The 19,776-nt window shown below is 40.7% G+C and overlaps 1 protein-coding gene across 2 annotated transcripts in view; it reads left to right on the forward strand.

Annotated features, from left to right (window-relative positions):
* The window catches only part of LOC148013750 (meiotically up-regulated protein), a 94,085-nt gene extending 74,599 nt beyond the window's left edge, over positions 1-19,486 (forward strand). For both annotated transcript variants that reach the window (XM_087668411.1, XM_087668412.1), the window contains 3 exons: positions 16,913-17,075; positions 17,164-17,326; positions 19,002-19,486. In XM_087668411.1, coding sequence (XP_087524537.1) covers positions 16,913-17,075; positions 17,164-17,326; positions 19,002-19,077 — 402 coding nt within the window. In that variant the 3' untranslated portion in view covers positions 19,078-19,486. The remainder of the gene's footprint in view (positions 1-16,912; positions 17,076-17,163; positions 17,327-19,001) is intronic.
* The last annotated feature ends 290 nt before the right edge of the window (positions 19,487-19,776 follow it).

Raw genomic sequence — 19,776 nt, forward strand, 5'->3', positions numbered from 1 at the left:
AAAGGAGGGCAACAAAGGAAAGAAGATGAAATCAACTTCAAGAGCTTTGGGATAGCAAGATACACTGAAGGAAGAGCCTATACAAGGGCATGACGTTCCAGACGTAGGTAGTGAGTATAAGCACATGCAAGGCCAACTTGGAAGTGCCAATCCAATGTTTTCTAGATAGTAGGGCATGCATGCAATTGCGGGGCAGCTAGGTTACTTTGCTGGGGATACTAGTTTCCATGCTATGGTGGGTTAGGGACCACATACGGGGATGTATGGCACAAGTCCTTATAGTATGTAGCGGTTAGCGGAGGAGATTAAAGGATCCCAGTTGTACTTCTTCCATTTGCGATATAAGATAAAGAAATACCGGGGTATCGGTTTTGGGGCCAATAGGGTGTTCAATGTCCAAGATTAAAGTCGTAAAGTTTGCATTTTCAGTTTACATGGATTTTATGCTTGCTGTAATTAGTGTTTAATCATGTTATTTAGTATCCTATGTGAGAAGGAAGGTTGGTTTTAACCTCATTGACACTTAGGCCTGCGTACAGGGACGGATCTGTCCTTCATTATATTCAGCATTCATTTCAGATTCAGTGCAAATTTATCTTTCTTTCTTGCTGTCTTTTCTCTTCTTCTTTTCTCTCCATGTTCGTATCCTCTTGCTCAACCTTTTGTTTCCCACATCCAAGTTTTCAGGTGTTGTGCTTACATGCACACTCCTAAGTGATGAGATAGGAAAGCTCACTACTCGAGTTTGAGGCACACTCTTTATCTTTTGTATGATCCTTGGACAAACGAAGTGATTATTCAAAGAGATGCCATTTTTGATAAGAGAGGTATAGTGCAGTCCATTGCACGGGACTTTGGGACGATTCCTGCTTCTACTATATTGGGGATAATGCTGCATCTAAGCTGATTTCTTCTCTTACCATATTGTAGATAGTGCCATTTGAGATAGGTTTGCTAGCTGCTCCTGACCCACTTGTAGAGTCTTCAACACCAGGGTCCCCCTCGACATGATATGTTACCTCACTAGTACTAGCAGATTATATGGGATTTAGGGATCCCTCTATTGGATTCCACCCTTGGAGCCCTAGAAGATTTGTTTGGCTTGCACCTAGTGTCTCATTTGTGTTTGTCTTTATGACAAATTATATAGCATATTCTAAGCTGGAGTGTTGGAAAAAGGCTCTAAAGCATCCCCAATGAGGAGAGGCTATGGAAAAGGAGTTTGAGAGTTTGACTGAAATGAGACTTAAACTTGATGGATTGTCCAAACATAGGAAAGTCATTGGGAGGAAGCACATTTTTAGGACTAAAGTGAAAGCTAGTGGAACATTGGATAAATACAAGGCTCGCCTTGTAGTACGAGGTTTTCAACCAAAACATGGCATCGATTATCAGGAGACCTTTGCACCTATTATGCAGTTGACATCATTTTGTTTGTTGGTTGCCCTAGTCGCTCACCATGATTGGCGGCTCTATCAGATGGATGTCAAAAGTACATCCTTGAATAATTTCTTGGAAGAGAGAGTCTATGTAAAGCGGGCTCTGAGATTTCCTTTTGTAGTCCATAAAGACGAGGTTTTTCGTATACGGAAAGCTCTTTATGGACTAAAGCAAGCTTCACATTCTTGGTTTCATAGGATATATGAGTTTCCTAGAACTCATGGCTACCATTCTCCCCTTATGACTCTCCCCTTATGACATGAACCTATATGTAAAATCATTTTAGAGGGGATCAACTACATTCTTTTAGTCATAGGCTTAGATTTTGCTATCATAGCGGATATATAAGCCCAATTTTGGTCACATTTAAGATGATTGACCTTGGTCAGTTGTTCTATGTCTTGGGGATAGATGTAGTTCGATCTGGGGATAATATTTTTGTCTCGTAGCAAAAGTACGACCTTCAATTAGTTGAGCAATATTGCATTGATTAGGCAAAGTTTGTGGTTATGCCTCTTGATTCTATTGTACTTAGTTTGTATTTCAATGTGTGAAGAAATGATCTAAATGGAAAAAGCACAGAACCAATCGTACGACAAAACATAGATTTATAAACTTAGAATACAGTCAGGGTTAGGGTTACTTAGAGACAGTGAACACAATGAATAATAAAGTGAATGAATAATGAATATACAATGCTCATGCAACAAACACTCTATGCAATGAATACTGAATCTAACTCTTGTATCTCTACGATCAAGGCAAAGGTCATGAGCTGTAGAGTGTGTCGTTCTCCGAACGGATCTCGAATTGTAGCAAAGGCAAACTTTGTGTGTTGAACACCAGCAAATGTAGCCAAGGAAGGCTGGATCTAATGCAAATGGCAGTGCAGGAGAGAGAAAGACAAAATGGAGGTACCTTAGGAGAGAGAAAATTTGAACAACAACTACTAGGTGCAAATGCAGCAGACAGAGGTGAGAGAATGTCAAGGTGGCAGCTAGAAACTAAAAGCGCAACATTCAAAGGAGAGAGAAGATCAGGGTGACATTTCCAAGCTGATGGTGACAACACCAGATGTTGACATCAGCATCAAACGCAGCAGCAGATTGTAGACGATAGCTCCAGTGTACTAGGTGACAACTACAAACTGTAGGCGAAGGTTGGAATTAGATGCCAGATGGTAGCAGATGGCTGGGAAAAGCTTTGACTGTGATGTCCTCCATGAACAGGGTGTTGGCAGCAGAGATACAACTCTTAAAACTTGCAAAAACAAGATTAAAGGAGAGTGGTGGGTTGCATGGTTGTTTATAGAAAGTTTGGGGCACCCAAATTAGGGTTTTGCATGTGGGACACAACTCCTCTCTAGGATCGCGTCTCTTTTTAAAATAAGAGGTTTTCTTCATTAAGTGTATTTTGGGGCTGCTTAAGTAAGGCTAATGCATTTTTAGCTCAACACCCTTTGTTAGGCCTAAAACTGAGCTATGAGAAATAAGCCCTTAATTTATATTTTCTTTTGCCCCAAGGCATCCCACCCCAAAGCAGCCACGGGAGGAGAAGTATCTACTTAAAGGAGGTCTCGCAAAGGAGGCCCGGGGGGAGAAGTATATACTTAAAGGTCAAGAGCGGGTAGTAGATGCGGCTTGGTAGGCATGATCTCTAATGATGTGAGCAAAGGTAAAGATGAAGAGTCGAGTGCAAAGGCTTGCACTATGTCTCTCTCATAAAAAAACAACATCCCTCCTAACAATCACCTTGTTCGTCTGAGAATTGAACAAATGATAGGCTTTCACTTGGAAGAATAGCCCACAAAAATCAAGAGATGAGCTTGAGGGGTGAGCTTTTCTATCTTATCATTAGGAGTGTGCATATAAGCATGACTACCAAAAACTCTGAAGTGATAAATAACAGGTCGAGAGTCAAAAAAATGCCTTGTACAGAGTCTTTTTAGGGACTGCCACAGTTGAACAACAGTTGAGGATGTATATTGAAGTGTTAACAATCTTAACCCAAAGGTGCTCAGGTAGCTGTGCTGTGAACAACATAAAGCGTGCCATAATCAGGACTGTCCGGTTTCTATCCTCTACGACTCCATTCCGGACAAAGGTGTTGATAGAGGTGAGCTAGTGTGCAATATCTTGCTCTTGTAGAAACTAAAAAAAAATCATGGGAGGTAACTTGCTACCAGAATCACTCCTCATATACCTACATGACGAACAATTTGGTTATAGACTAGTAGCACCCAATCACTGAAATAAGTAAAAGCATCGGACTTATCTTGAGGAACTGCACCCACATATTTCGAGAGAAATCATCCATGATCGAAAAGAAGTACAGTGTGCCATTTAAGGCGGTAGTGGATGTGGGATCACAAAGATCTACGTGAATGAGTCTAAGGGGTTCTTCAGCACGAGTGATAGATTGCTGAGGAAAGGGTGCACGATGTTGTTTACCTAGCTGACATGCTTTGCAGACCTCTCAAGAAAGTTTTAGGCGTGAAAGGCACACAACCATTCCTTGATACAACAACTCGTAAAGAGAGTCGTAGCCAAGATTTCCTAAGCGAAAATGCCAAAGACTCTCGGAGTCTGTGGGCTTTCGTGTGGTGGTCAAAGCGTGGAAGTGACGAAACTCCGAATCATCGGCAGTTGGCTTGGTAAGAAAGTGGGTCATGTGGTAAAGGCCATTCCGCTGTGCCTTGCCGCGATCAATCACTAAACTGGTCTGAAAGTCTAGGATCTCGACTGTGGTCGCTATGAAGAAAACAGTTCATTCCAAGCGGGGGGCCATGGTAGACATCATCCAACGAAGCGAGATCGGGATTGAGTTCAATGGGAAAATTGATGCGACCTTGGGTATTAATCTTGATTGAGGAGTTGTTTTCTACGTGAACACTCTCAGTTGCAGGGGTTTTGGAAATAAAATGTCCGCTCTAGGAGTCACATGATGGGTAGCTCCACTGTCCACAAGCCAAATAGGTGCTGACATGCTTTGCTGTGATGAGTGGGTCTCTACATGCACCTCATTAGGAGGCAACTCGTAGATCCACAAGCCAAATAGGTGTTGACATGCTTTGCTGTGATGAGTGGGTCTCTACATGCACCTCATTAGGAGGCAACTCGTAGATGTGAATGAGACTTGCATCTGATATCTGTAAAGAGACGATGTGGGCCTCTGCAGAGCAATTAGACAAATCCTCTAGAGCTGAGAACTTCGTCGACTGTGATGATTGACCGGTGGTAGTGTGGTTCTGTGGCCTCGCCATTGCCCCTATTGATTGTTGCTACCACCTTGCTTCCCTTGTTGGGGATTACTTGATTGGAGTGCGGAGGTGTGATTCTTGGATTTTGGTAATATGCCTATTGCCTTAGATTGACACTCATCGTCATAATGGCCAATCTTTTGACAATGTTGACAATATCTATTCTTCTTAGGTACATTTTGCTATCCAGGTTTAAGTATAGATTGATTGGTTCCTTGGGATTCACTAGCCATGTTGTGATTTTGATTTTGATTTGAGTTTTGTGTGCCCTTGCCCTGTTGCTCCTTTTGAGGAGATGGAACAAGAGCCCTCTCTATCGAGGACATCTTATGAAATTGATCGAACAACTGTGTGGTAATACGATAGTTGATACTCAAACTCATAAAATGTGGGCATCTAAGGTTGTGAAATCACTTGCTGCATAAAATGGAAATATTTTTGTGGCAGTTTGTTAAGAAATAGGGTAACTTGATCGCTAGAAGACTTAGGAGCCTGGTTGAGAACTCGGCGAGGAGAGGTCGATGCTCGACCAACTTGACTTTCAAGTCATCCTTGTTTGTGATTTTGAAATTTTGGAGCTCATGATCCAAATTGATGCGACAGGTTTTATCTTGAGCCACATAGTGGTCAATCAAGTGTGCCCAACGCTCAGATGCTAAGTCGAAATGTTGAAGCTAAGAGTGAAACTCAAACAACAAGCCTTTCATAAGCTCGACAATAGCGGAGGCATTAGAAGCCTTCCATGAGTGGATGACCTCGTATGGATTAAGGGCGGAATTAGGTTGGGGTTCCAACCCCTGTACTAAATCCGATAGGTTTTGAGAGTCTAAGATATGCCTAATCAAATTTGACCAAGTGATGTAGTTTGACGCATTGAAACGAGTCTTGTCATTAAATGCATGCTTAGTGGATGAGGAACTAGAACTATGAGGTATTTGTGAAGATAGATAGATAGGACAAGATGGTGGTGGTGGTGGTGGATAAGAAGTAGGAGGGGGTAAAGGTGGATAGGTAGAAATAGACTGTTGATGTTCAATGAGTATGGATTGCTATAGAAGTACCGAAACGAAGATAGGTCCATACGATATTGTAGATGTAGATGGAGGCATTGGGACACGATAGCCTTGTCCAAATGTTAGCTGGGGCACAACATAATGATCGGATGGTCCACTAGGTGATACCATAGAGGCAAACTGTGATGTCAAAGGATCCACACTAAAGTATGCCTGGGATATACCTGAGGGATAACCCGAAAGTGTGTGTGTGGGAGGTCGAGCCTTTCTCACTGGTACACCACTCGGAAACGGGTATGTAGAGGTCTTAAAGGCTGTGTGTGACATTAAGGTAAATCAAGGGAAACATGCATGAGGATGACCGTCCGGGGTCTTGGGCGCCCGAACGGGGTTTAGGGGAGCCTAGAACCAAAGAGAGTCCAAGAATAGTAGGACTCACCAAGGTTTGACGGTTGGCAATCGGATCACGATGGGTTTGGCTAGCAATAAACTAGGCAAGGCTGGGAGGTGAAAGGATCGCTCGTGCTCATTTATTTTTACTGCTTTTCCTCTGGCTTTTATGGTCTTCTTCAGAGCCGTCTGACATTGGTATCAAAGCCGACGGGTCTCGTTTCGTGGATCCGTGAAGCTGTTCGTCGAGAAGACAGAGCCGACGGGTCTCGTGAAGCTGTTCGTTTCCGGCGCCCTGGTGACACGTCATATAAAATTTGACGTGACGTTTAATTTCACCACGTCACTTATCATTTGGCGGGGAAGCTATCTTTTATGTCTAACGCCGTATCTTGAATCGTGCACCGAATCCTGGCTCGAGCCCTGTCTTAAAGCGCATCAACGGACCACACCTTGTTCCCCTTCCCGCAGGCCGGCCCTCCAGTTGCGTGAGACTGACGCTATTCTCTGGTCCCTTTGTGACCAGCCGACTGCACGCTATCTTTATTTGTTTGGTATTCCTCTCGCCAGCCCCGACTGCACTTGTATAACAAGTACAAGCTGAGCAGAGAACAAGTTCAGGAAAGGTGCATTGATGGCCTGCGTGATCATTAAGAAGGGGGCTGAATACTAGTCGTTTCTGCAAAGAAGCTCCATTTCCTGCGTGACCGGCTTAGTTCGGAAGATAAAATTTGTTCATTACTCTTCAGGTTTATTTACAAACCAGCAACAGTTGCCTGGCATTAAAACCAGGGAAGTACTTTATTTTGTATGCAAATTTCTTATCTTTGCTTTCCAATTCCAGTGTATTAATGGTAGAAAAAGGGAAAGAGAGAGGAATGGAAGGTTCTAGTTCTGGGGACCACCCTATGGTAGATCCCCATGAACCAGAGATGCAAGAAGAACAGTGGGAAGAATTTTTTGCTACACGAGAACAATTTGATGATCTTACTGCTCGTGTACAGGCTCAGGGGGTTCAAATGGAATTTTCAACTCAAACACTCACTGAAATAAAATCTCAATTGACTTTATTGTTAGAAAGAGATAAAAATAAGATAGAAACCTCGGACGTCCCATCTTTATCGAAAGATTTAGATGTGACTATGCGAGATCCTAAGGAACCCCACCACAAGTTGAGGGATAATCCAGTTCTAAAGGATATGAAACCCCCTCAGTTTCACGAGGAGGAAAAAGATAGAAATAAAGATACAATCTTTAATTTCCTCCAAAAATGGGAAGATTTACATAAACTTAAAAATACTCCACCACATCTCCAAGCACTGGAGGCTAGTTTAACTTTGGGGCCCAAAGCATATAAATGGTGGCGAACTTTAAAGGAGGCAAATAAAATACCTGAAACTTGGGCTCAATTTGAATCCGTCTTTTTAAAAGAATTCCTTCCTGAAAATGAAATGGAAAGAATTTAGGAAGATTGGGATTATGTCAGACAAAAGGGAAGACCCCTGCTGACATATCTGGAGGAATATCGTGAGATAATCCTCAAATTGGAAGGAATAGATGAATTTCAAAAAACAAGAGGATTCATTAGGGGACTAGATAAAGCTTGTAAAAAGGAAGTAAAAAGGAGTTCACCTAAGACGCTGGAAGAGGCAATTAAATTTGCATTAATCAATGAAGACAGTATGCGTCCAGGTACACTCACTAGTCTCACTGAGACAGAGCCCAAGTCTAAGGAATTGGAAACCTCAAAATTTGTGGGCAAATTTAAAAGAAAAATGCCATTTTCTAAGGGTAAAAAACAACCTTTTGAAAAGAAACAATATGTGAGGCCAAAGTTAAGTCCTGATGACTTTGATAAGGCCAAAAAAGAAAAGTTATGTTTCAATTGCCTATCCCCTAACCATGTTGCTTGGAATTGCCCTCAAAAGAAAAAAGGGGAAGACAAAGGAAAGGATAAGGACAAGGGCAAGGGAAAAGAAAAACAAATCCATGTAGTGCAGACCTTAGAATTAAAGGGGCATGAAAGGTATAAATCTTTAGAGGTCTTGCATATGGATGTACAACACAAGTGTTGTATGTCAACCTCTATGTGGCAGCCTACCTTTGGGCCACATGATTTAGTTAGAGTGTGCATGGATTGATAGCTGGAAAGAGAGTTAGAGTCATGATTGATGACTCTGCTACACATAATTTTATAAATTATGCACTTGTCAAAAAATTGAAACTTCCCCAACAAAAGAGTGGGCATCAATATGTTGTTCGTATGATGCAAGGCCAAGACAATAAAATATGGGATACAATGGTATCCAATTTGAAAATTGAGATTCAAGGATATAAAGATAAACTTGATTTCCAAATTATGAACATGGAAAGAGCTGATTTTGCTCTAGGGAGGGAGTGGCTATGGGGATTAAAACCATCCTTAAAACGTAGTTACCATCATAATACACTGGAATTTGAAAGGGATGGTAAGACTTTTGTCATTCAAGGTGAACATGAAGTATCTGATAATCCTTTGCTGTGTTCTATTGAAGTTCAGAAATTGATAAAGAAGGAAGTTTGTGAGGTATATATGTTATGGTCTCTTCCTATACAAAACACTTTTACTTTTTGTAATATAAAGCAACAATTTTCTTATGTTTGTGAGTTGAATATAAATAATGAATTAAGTAGTTTGTTAGATGATTTTAAAGATGTGTTTCCTTCTGATTTACCAAGTGGCCTTCCACCAGATAGGGGTGATATAAATCACCCAATTGACACAAATAAGGATACACACCCTATTTCTAAACCACCGTATAGGTTAAGTGAAACACAGCACCAAGAAGTTGAAAGACAAATTAAGGATTACCTTAATAAAGGGTTTATACAACCCAGTAATTCACCTTGGGCTTCACCAATTTTATTAGTAAAGAAAAAAGATGGTTCTATGCGACTTTGTGTTGACTATAGAGCACTTAATAAAATAACGGTGAAGAATAAATTCCCTATGCCCAAAATGGAAGATCTTTTTTATCAATTACAAGGGGCAAAATTCTTCACAAAGATAGATTTAAGATCAGGCTATCACCAAGTAAGAATTAAGGCACAAGATGTTCCCAAGACAGCATTTCGTACTAGATACGGGCATTATGATTTTTTGGTGATGCCTTTTGGCCTCACTAATGCACCAGCTACCTTTATGAAGCTGATGAATAGTGTTTTACAGCCCTATCTAGGACATTTTGTAGTAGTCTTCTTGAATGATATCTTGATCTTTAGTAAATCAAGAGAAGAACATTTGGAACACTTACAATTAGTATTCCAACTGTTAAGAACACATTCCCTTTATGCGAAGAAAACTAAATGTGAATTCTTTGCACAAGAGGTCAAATATTTGGGGCATATTATCTCGAAAGAGGGAATCAACATAGATCCAGAAAAAGTAAGGGCAATTATTGAATGGCCATCTCCAAGAAACCTGGAAGAGCTGCAGATCTTCCTAGGTTTATCTGGATTTTATCGTAGATTCATTTGAGATTATGCTAAAATAGCTGTTCCAATGACAGATCAACTTAAAGGGAAAGGAAAGAGCTTTAATTGGAGAACAGACCAAAATGAAAGTTTTTAAAAATTTAAGGTAGCTATTGCTACAGCTCCAGTATTATTAATAGTGGATCCCAATAAACCATTTGTGGTTGAAGCTGATGCCAGTGATAAGACGATAGGCGCAGTCTTATTAGAAGAAGGTCGACCAGTTGCTTTTGAAAGCAAGAAATTAGACCGTGCAAAACAGAATTATTCTGTTTATGAGAGGGAGCTATATGCAATAGTACATGCAATGAAGAAATGGAGGCACTATCTGTACGGTGCAAACTTTTGATTTTATCGGATCATGAAAGCATTAAGTGGCTTAATGATCAACCGGATTTACACGGGCGTAAAGCCAGATGGGCCGAACTCCTCCAAGAGTTCGACTATGAGATAAGATATAGAAAAGGAAAGTATAATATAGTAGGTGATGCACTCAGCAGAATGCCCATCATTAATGAATTGAGTTTTACTCAGTTCACTTCCAACTTGCTTGAATCTTTACAAGGGAAATGCCAGGTTGATCCGGCATATTCCAACATATGGGAAGCAATAAAAAATGGGGATCCAAATCAAAGTGCTTCTACTGAGGAAGGAATATCTGAGGATGTTTAACAAGGAAATGGAGCATTAGGGGTTGCTCAAACCGGATTCAAGTGGAAGAATTTTACCATTGATAATGGTTATTTACTCTACAAGGGTAGGGTATGTGTCCCGAAAGATATAGAAATAAGGTGCCAGATACTCTTTGAGTGTCATGATACCCCTAGCGTGGGACATCCAGGAGTTAATAAGACTTATAGTCTTATTAAAAGATAGTTCTATTGGCTTGGAATGAATAAGGACGTCCTTGACTATGTGGTCAAATGTAATAAATGCCAGGTTAATAAAGCTGAAAGATTGAAAATGGGAGGACTTCTCCATCCACTAGAGATTCCTTCAAGAAAATGGGAGAGTATCTCCATGGACTTTATTGTTGCTTTACCCAGAACACAGAGGGGGCACGACTTTGTGTGGGTGATTGTGGATAGGTTAACCAAAATGGCTAGGTTCATTCCAACTTCAACTGATGTTAAAACACCAGAATTGGCTAGATTGTTCGTAGAGAACATATACCGATTGTATGGCCTTCCGGCAAATATAGTTTCTGATCGGGATAGAAAATTTGATAGTTAATTTTGGCGTGCGGTATTTAGGAAGTTGGATACTAAACTTAGCATGAGTACGGCGGATCACCCTCAAACTGATGGGCAAACTGAAAGGGTTAACCAAATCCTTGAAGATATGCTTAGGGCATATGTAAGTAAAAGGCAAACTAATTGGGAAGAGTATCTACCAATAGCAGAGTTTGCATATAATAGTGCCAAGCACTCTTCCACTGGATATAGTCCATTTATGTTAATGTATGGATTTCAGCCCAGAGCTCCTGCATAAGGAAAAGGTTCAGGCAGCTAAAGATTTTTTGGAGGATATGAATAGTATGTTAAAATTTGTTCAAGAAAATATTAAAAAAGTTCAAAATCGAGCTAGAGCATATGCAGATCCTCACCGAGGAGACATCTCCTTTGAAGAAGGAGAATTAGTCTATCTTAAGGTGCCTGAACAAACTAAAACTATGAAAAAGGGACAATGTCCAAAGCTTTCACCAAGGTATTGTGGTCCTTTCATAATACTTAAAAAGGTGGGAGAATTGGCTTACAAGCTCCAACTACCTGTTGGTAGTAAAATATATCCAGTTTTTCATGTAAGTAAATTAAGGAAGAAGTTGGGTGATTTGAATAATCTAATCTTAAATGATGATATTGAGGAGCTATTAAATGACCAATCTAATTCACATGAACCAGAAAGAATATTAAATGTTCGTAATAGACGAGCAAGGAATACTATTTATCAAGAATGTTTGGTTAAGTGGAAAGATTGTGTTCAGAAGAAAGCTCAACATGGGAGCGAGTAAGTACTTTAAAGAAAAGGTTTCCCAATTTACAGTTAGACCTTCCAAGTATCGTTTTCGAGGACAAAACCGATTCTTAAGGGGAAGGAAATGTGACATTAAGGTAAATCAAGGGAAACATGCACGAGGATGACCGTCCGGGGTCTTGGGCGCCCGAACGGGGTTTAGGGGAGCCTAGAACCAAAGAGAGTCCAAGAATAGGACTCACCAAAGTTTGACGGTTGGCAATCGGATCACGATGGGTCTGGCCAGCAATAAACTAGGCAAGGCTGGGAGGTGAAAGGATCGCTCGTGCTCATTTATTTTTACTGCTTTTTCTCTGGCTTTTATGGTCTTCTTCAGAGCCGCCGTCTGACACTGTGTCTAAATGTTCAGAACTCCCTGGTGTGGTGTGTGGTGGTGGTTAATGTGGTGCACTTAATGAAAGTGGGAAGGAAGGTGCAGCAGAAGATGAGGGAGGGATGGGTCAGACGCCAAATGGATTTGTGATAGATGTTGTTGTGGGAAACACGGTTGGTTGCTTTTGTTCATTAAATGCACTAGATACAGATGCATCCACTCCATATTGACCATGAGAAATAAAATCATTTGAAGGAAAAGGAAGGGTAAGAATACTTACAAGTTCTTCTTTTAGCTTCTTACCTAGTTTTGTGTTCATGAAGAAATATCCGTCTTCCTCATTACTCATAAACCAAAGCTCGTTTTGAAGAGTCCCTTCTTGATGAGCATCTTTCAATCCAATATAAAATACACAATCAGTTGGCATAGAATCTGAAATAATAGGGTTCGTACCTAGCGTTGAAGAAAATAAGTATTGTGGAAGTGATGTAATCTGAGTGAGGTTCCACTTGTGGATGGCCGGTTTGTAGTGGAGATTCCGAAGGTCATGCAAGATCATTAGTTGTGTGCACTAAATCTAAAGGAGAAAACTGAGGCTTACCTTCAATCTCCTGCTAAGCTCTATGCATAAGGATGAGATCATACTCAGCGGGCAGAAATTTGATATGGTTTGTGGACTCCATGATAGTATAATGGTTCTCCATCCATGTCAGATAGGGCAGTAGCAAGCTAGGAGGGTCCACTCGTGATTGTTTTTGTCCATGTTTGGTTGTGGAGACTGGAGCGGTGTTGTGAATGTATACAAAGTCATCAAAGCCTTCTGTTTTTTTTTGCTTTTGTGAATGAGCTCTCTAATCAGAGGCCTAGGTTTCTTAGAGAGTACCTAGCTTTGATACCATGTGAAGAAATGCTCTAAATGCAACAAGCATAAAACGAATTGTACGACAAAGCACAGAGTGATAAACTCAAAACACAATTAGAGCTATGGCTATTGAGAGACAGTGAACACAATGAATAATAAAGTGAATGAATAATGAATATACAGTGCTCATGTAGCAAACACACTATATAGTGAATGCTGAACCTTGAACTCTTGTATATTTGGGATCAAGGCAGAGGTTATGAGCTGTAGAGTGTGTTGTACTTCAAATGGATCTTGCATTGTAGCAAAGGTAGCCTCAATGTGTTGAACATTAGCAAATGCAGCCAAGGATGGATGGATTTAATGCAGATGGCAGTACAAGAGAGAGAAAGACTAAAAACGCAGGTCTCTAAGGAGAGAGAATGTGAATGTCAATTGTTAGGTGCAAACGGAGTAGACAAAGGAGAGGATGTCAGGGCAGTAGCTAGAAACTGAAAACACAGCATTTAGAGGAGAGAGAAGATGAGGGCGATAGTTCCACGCTGATGGCAATAGCATCAAATGCTAATGTCAGTATCAAACGTAGTAGCAAACTCTAGGTGATAGTTGCAAATTGTAAACGAAGACTGGAATTAGGTGCTAGATGGTAGCAGATGGCTAGGGGAAGCTTAGATTGCGTTGTCCTCTACGAACGGGATATGGGCAGCAAAGATACGGCTCTTGAAACGTGCAAAAACGAGATTAAGGGAGAGTGGTGGGTTGGATGTGTATTTATAGAAAGTTTGGGGTACCTAAATTAGGGTTTTGTATGTGGGACATAGTAACTCTCTAAGATTGCGTTTCTTTTTAAAATGAGAGGTTTTTCTTCATTAATTAAGCGTGTTTTGGGGCTGTTTAAGTATGGTTAATGCACTTTTAGCTCAACACAATGCAGCTAAGATGTCACCTTGGATTTCTTGTATGCATTTATTGAGATATATTCGATGTACTTATTCTTATGGTTTGACATATGGTCATGGTTTGCTTTTGCAGAGGTACATTGATTTAGACTGAGCTGGAGAACTTGACACTCAACGGTTTCACTATGGCTATATTTCTTCTTTGGGCATGGCTCTTATTTCTTGGTCAAGCCATAAATAGGAGTGGTGGTTGCTTTTACAGCTGAGGCAAAGTATTGAGCCCTCTTTGTGGTACCATAGAGTGTCTACATGAGGGGCTTGCTGGTGGTACTCCACTTTCCATGTGCTTTATCGACTATCCTCTATTGCGACAATTAGAGTGCTATAACATTAGTTGGTAACCTATCATCAGTTCGGGAAGAAGACACATTGGTTTCTATTGCCACTTCACTAGACAAATTTACAGATATCTTGACCAAGGTGGTTAATTGTTTGATTCTCTAATACCTTTTGCCTAGGATCAGTGTGGGTGCACCCTCCCCTACTACTTCAGATTTATGGGGGTAGGATGAATCTCTAGCTTTTCCTTCCAGGTTGAGAGGGGGTGGCCTTCTTCTCTTGAGAGTGATAGGATTTTGGTTCATTTTTGCTTCATATGCAATTAATTTTTGTACATTGTATCATTATCTACATCCTCTGGATAACTATGATTGTAAAAGGGTGCTTGGGCAAGTGAATGATTTCCTTGTAAGGGCATTGTTTAAGTGGCACTATTGCATAACATTTTGCATGAGCATGATAATTTGCATTGCCCTTTGCATTACTCTATGCATCGGTATTTTGTCTTTGTAAACATGCATCTGTACACATTTATCCCTTTCTGGTCAAAAGAGTGATGGACTCTGAATTCACCATATTCGTGGCAACTTAGTTTGGAGTCTCCTAGGGTAATCTTAGCTTCCACCTATCTTTTTGGCTTCTCCACATGTCCCCTATACGTTTTCTTCATCACTAAATCTTGGAGGTGGTTAGGATAGTTTGTCCGTTTGATGATAGTGTTGGGTTTGACCATCCCTTTTATTCTCCCCTTGGGGCACATATTACTCAATAGAATGAACATTGTTTGCAAACCTACACTTAATGCTAAATCAAATCAAAGATTAAAAGCTCTCTAATTAAAAATAAGTCCACTATCGTTCCATTCACCTTTGCATGTCCCAGTAGGCCACTAGGTTGCTGACGAGCACCCTTTGTCCGGATGCCTTTGCCCCTTAGGGTTGATCACTTGGACTCGCTTGGTAAGATAACCACCGCCTCTGTAGTCTTGGCAGGTTAGTGGATAGTTGATATTCTCCCTTTGTCTGATGCCTTGGTTGCTTTGGGTTGGGATGCCTTGACTACAAAATACAAACGTAATCGTAAGACAAACACGCAGATTGATAACAAAGGTTTGCTTTGGGGCGGGATGCATTACATGCTTCTTAGCCACATTAAATAGTCCCAAAACAAGCTTAATTTATCAAATTATGGAACTTCCATTAAAAAGAAATGTGCTTCTAGAGAATGTATGTGTCCCATAAGCCAAACCCTAATTTAGGAGGGCCCATCCAACTAAAATAGACAGGCTGCCCACCACTCAACCTTAATCTCGTTTTTGTAGATTATTGGTGCCTAAACTTTGCTGTCCACACCCCGCATGGAGGATATCTCAGTTTGAGTTGCTGCCTATTGCTGTTTGCTGTTGGTGCTAGCTTCCAAACACCCCCAGACTATTGGGGACTGCTGTTTAGGCCTTCTCTACTGTTGGCGACTAGTGTTTCAACCCACAACTTGATTCCAGCCTGTTCGTTGATCAACTACTGTTTTCTCTCAGCCAATTTGCGTTTTCTGCATATCAGCTTGTATGGACAGTTGACATCATCATCCAGCCTGCGTGCATCATCTTCTGGGCTGCGTTTTGCAGCAAAACGCCTTAGCTGCCACATCATCAACACTGTCTGCGTTTTGCTGTCTGCAGCAACGCCTTAGCTGTCACATCATCAACACTGCTGCGTTTTGCTGTTCTCACATTGTCTGGCTCTGTTTGACACTGATCCAGCCATCTTCAAGTTGCATTTTGTGTTGCCATACATATTTGGCGATTGTCTGCTATGTCTTGAGATCTATCACAACACGACATGCTCTTATGCTCATACTCTCTACCCTTGTCCTAGGGACTTGGGAGGTCGAGGGTCCGTGTTTCACATAGCGTAGTGTGCTTGCTGCATTGAGCATTGTATTCATTCATTATTGATATTTCTTTCATCTTCTCTGTTTATTGCCTCTATGTTAACCCTAACCCTAACTGTTTTTCTTTATCAGTCTGTGCATTTGTCTTACGATTGTATTTGTATTTTGTAGTCAAGCATTTCTTTACAAGGTACTTATGATGGCTCCTAAAATGTAGTAGTACTAATCCACTTGTAGGCTGATGATGTGGGAGTAGTGGAGGGAGCGAAATGCAGTCCTTTGGGCTGCAAGATGTCAAGGTAGACTTCAGGCAGCAAAACAAAAAGTTTGGGGGCTGAGATGCATCCTTGCAAATGAGGGAGAAAGATAATGACATGGGCAGGTTGTCCTGTGCAGTAGCAAAACATAGGCTGCAGCAGTCCGAGATGATGGTGGCATGGTTGGACAGCAGTAGGGACAGGCTGGTGATAATCTCTAGATGCAGACGATGGCTTTAGAAGCCTAGTGACAGCTCTAGGTGGTAGCTCGATAGCAAGGCAACACCTCCTGATGTGGGTGATAGCAGCGCTAGATGGCGTGGGCAGTAGGAGTGTGTAAGAGATGGCTGATGGCTAGGGCAAAAAGCAAGAATGATGGTGATAGATGCCCACAACATCCTTATATTGGGGAATTTTTGGGCATTTTTCCTACTGTCCCAAAGTTCTTCCCAAATCTTTGCACCTATGTGCTTGTGAACTTAGATAAACCAGACATGAAAATTTGGTTGTCAGATATTTATATCAGTAGCAAGATAAGTTTGAAGATAGTGTAGCTAGTTCACACTCATTTTCTAGATGTCTGAAATTCATTGATTCCTACTGTGACTCAGTGGGCATGCCAATTGATAACCGTGCATGTGGTTTTAATAGCTAGTGTTTGTTTCTAGTACTTCATTGATGTTTCTTTTTGGTGTTTTTGCAGATTTGCCTTTCATTCTATGAGACAAAGAACAAGCCAACTGCCTGGTTTAAAAATAAAGTGGAACACTGTTACTGGGAGCAGTGGTTTATATCCCTTAATGTTTTTCCACCAAAATCTCAGAAAGTGTCTTGTCATGGTCGAGCTTTGACATTAGACTCTGGAGGTTCTGTTCTTCAAATGACAGGTTTAATTCATAAACATGAAGTTGTTATGTTTACAAAATCTCATCTTTTTGGTGATATTATTTACAGAACTAATGATGGAAGAGAGAACAAAGCGGGATGCAGTGCTTGAAACAGCCTTGAGAGAAGTTCTATTCCAGATTTTGCAGTTTGTCAATGATAAGAAAGATCATATCCCACCTGTTTCAAATTCCAACATAGTCTCCTTTCCTTATGAGATTATTGTACCAAGGTTTGACTACTTTTCCCCGAATTCCAAAAAATTCTTTCATATTACTTAAGATGTATCGCTGCACTGACACAGAGTACATTAGACTGGAAGTTTTGACAGCCCTTTCTGCCAAACATGCATAAACAGTAGATACTGGTACTGGACTGTCCTAGAAAACACACATCAGAAATCTTGTTGTGTTGGGAGGAAGACTCTTATTCTTCTCTCTTATGCTCATCATAGTTATATTGAAGATCTTGTGACTTTTCCTGAAATTCCTTTCTTGTTGTATCCCCTGGTGTGCTTTACATCTTTCAGCATTTACTGCACTGTTTGTGGGCGATCTAATGATCCAACTTTATTGCTCTTTAACAGGAATATCTCTACAATTTGATTAAACCCACCAAAACCCTACATGTCTGCTGTATTCCTCTTCAAAACTAGATGCTCACAGCCTGTAGATATTGGGATTGAGAACTTAGCATTCCTTGGTACATGTTCATTGTAGTGAATCAAGTCCATCTGTTTGCACTAGACATACTTCCAGGCTTTGGAGGAAACTTCGAGCCAGCTTTGTACAAACAACCTTCCATAAGCTGTGTATACAACCGTGCATAAGGCAATAAACATTGTCCTTCATGTGAGCATTGAAAATTTTTTATGAACTTGTCAAAGCTTGAGCTTCCTGTGATGTGCTGCTGAAGGTGCAGTACGTGTCTCTCAAGTTAAAAGAGGACTCTGGCATATATTGAATACCTTCAGTGCTCTAATATCACCACCAAACATCACCGCCATTAGCCTAGTACTGTAGAGGCATTAGCTTGGTCTCCTAGTAGCTAATCCAATTTTATTGCTGTTCAATATGAATCTGTAGTTTGGTATAAGCCACCAAACCTTACATGTCTGCTGTATTGCTCTTTTAAGACTAGATACTCACAGCCTGTAGATTTTGGGATTGGCAAACCTAGCATCCCTTGGTGCATGTGCATTTATGAATCAAGTGCACCTATAATCTATTTGCATTCTGTGGTACATATGAGGCACTCGAGGAATGTTCTAGCCAGCTGTATACAGACAATCTTGGATATAGCAATGAGCATTAACCTCCATGATTTTTGAAATGTCCTTGTCAACTTGGCAAAGTTTGAGCTTCCTGTGATGTGCTGCTAAAGGTGCAGCATGTATCTTTCACAGCAATTTAGGTCTGCCTTCAGCAATGGTTTCTACACTAGTTATTAACAAGGACATCACTGTTCAATCCTAGTACTGTAGGGGGATTAGCGGGTCTCATAATCATGCAAAGCTTGTATTATTTACGCTTTCAAGCAATTAATGGATAGAAATGTGGATCCACTTTGCCCATGAACATCACAATTTGCGTCAGCTTTGTCAACAGATACTACTTCCATGATTAGATGTGAAAGGCTTTGCCAACCGAGTCAGAAGAACTGGAAATACTGGTGTTGTATGTACGAATCTTAGTGTCTGGAATTTTTTCTTGAATTGTTAGGTGGCGTCAGGTTGCAGTTATAAGAGACTTATTCAGTGCCAAAGTATCTACATGGTTGTCAGTTTGTTGATGAATACTGGATGTACCCAATCCAGTTCAATCTATGCTTGGGCCTGCATAATAGAATTATGGAATGGTTTGACGTAGAGGACTAGAAAATCTTCTAATTAATCTTATGTTTTACAGCTTCTCTGATTCTTCGTTTGGAATGGACGTGTTCAAGCGTATGTTGCAGACTGGCCCTCCAACTATGCCAAGCTAGAGTTTGGGGCTAGAAATCAACAACTTGACAACAGATTGTAACATTGTATTCTGATGCATAGAGCTGTTGTCTTAGAACAATCCACATACCTCGTGCCTCCTATGTCTCTACTTCTAACTGAAGCACCCCCTAGATCGGGCACATATATCAGATGTCTTCAAGAAGTAACAGATAAGACTAGATGTCTTCAACCATTAAAGAGACCAAGACTCAATTGAGGGAATTAGATTCTCAGAGCTGAACCTTTGTACTACCATACAGGACTGTCTAAACAGAGCAAAAGTGCTTTTATTTGATCAAACAGGGATTGGCATGTAAATCTTTGTATACAGACTGGTTCCATGTGCAAACCTCTTCTTGCCCTTGACAGGGGCATTCCTAAATTTACCTTGTTTATTCCTAAGTTGTTTCTCTTTGTCAGTCCGATTTTCATCAAGACTTTTGGTCTAGTGAAGCCTCCATTGATTATCCTTGTCTCTTAAAAGCAGTTTCTTACTTGCAGAATTTCTGTTTCTTGCCCGTGACAATCTTTGAACAAATCTTGTAATAACTGAAGCATATCCTTCATATCTGGATGCATATTCGATACAAGGAACAAGGGAGTAAATAAATGGAATATGATTCTGACAGCTCAACATCGGTAGGAGGCTTGATTCTTCAGAGGTTTACTGTATCCTCAAGCAAAATGCTTCATATTTG

This window comes from Lygodium microphyllum, chromosome 26 (genome assembly GCF_053477565.2).
Source record: "Lygodium microphyllum isolate KBCC chromosome 26, Lygodium_microphyllum_v1.1.10, whole genome shotgun sequence".
In the NCBI taxonomy this organism is placed as follows: Eukaryota; Viridiplantae; Streptophyta; class Polypodiopsida; order Schizaeales; family Lygodiaceae; genus Lygodium; species Lygodium microphyllum.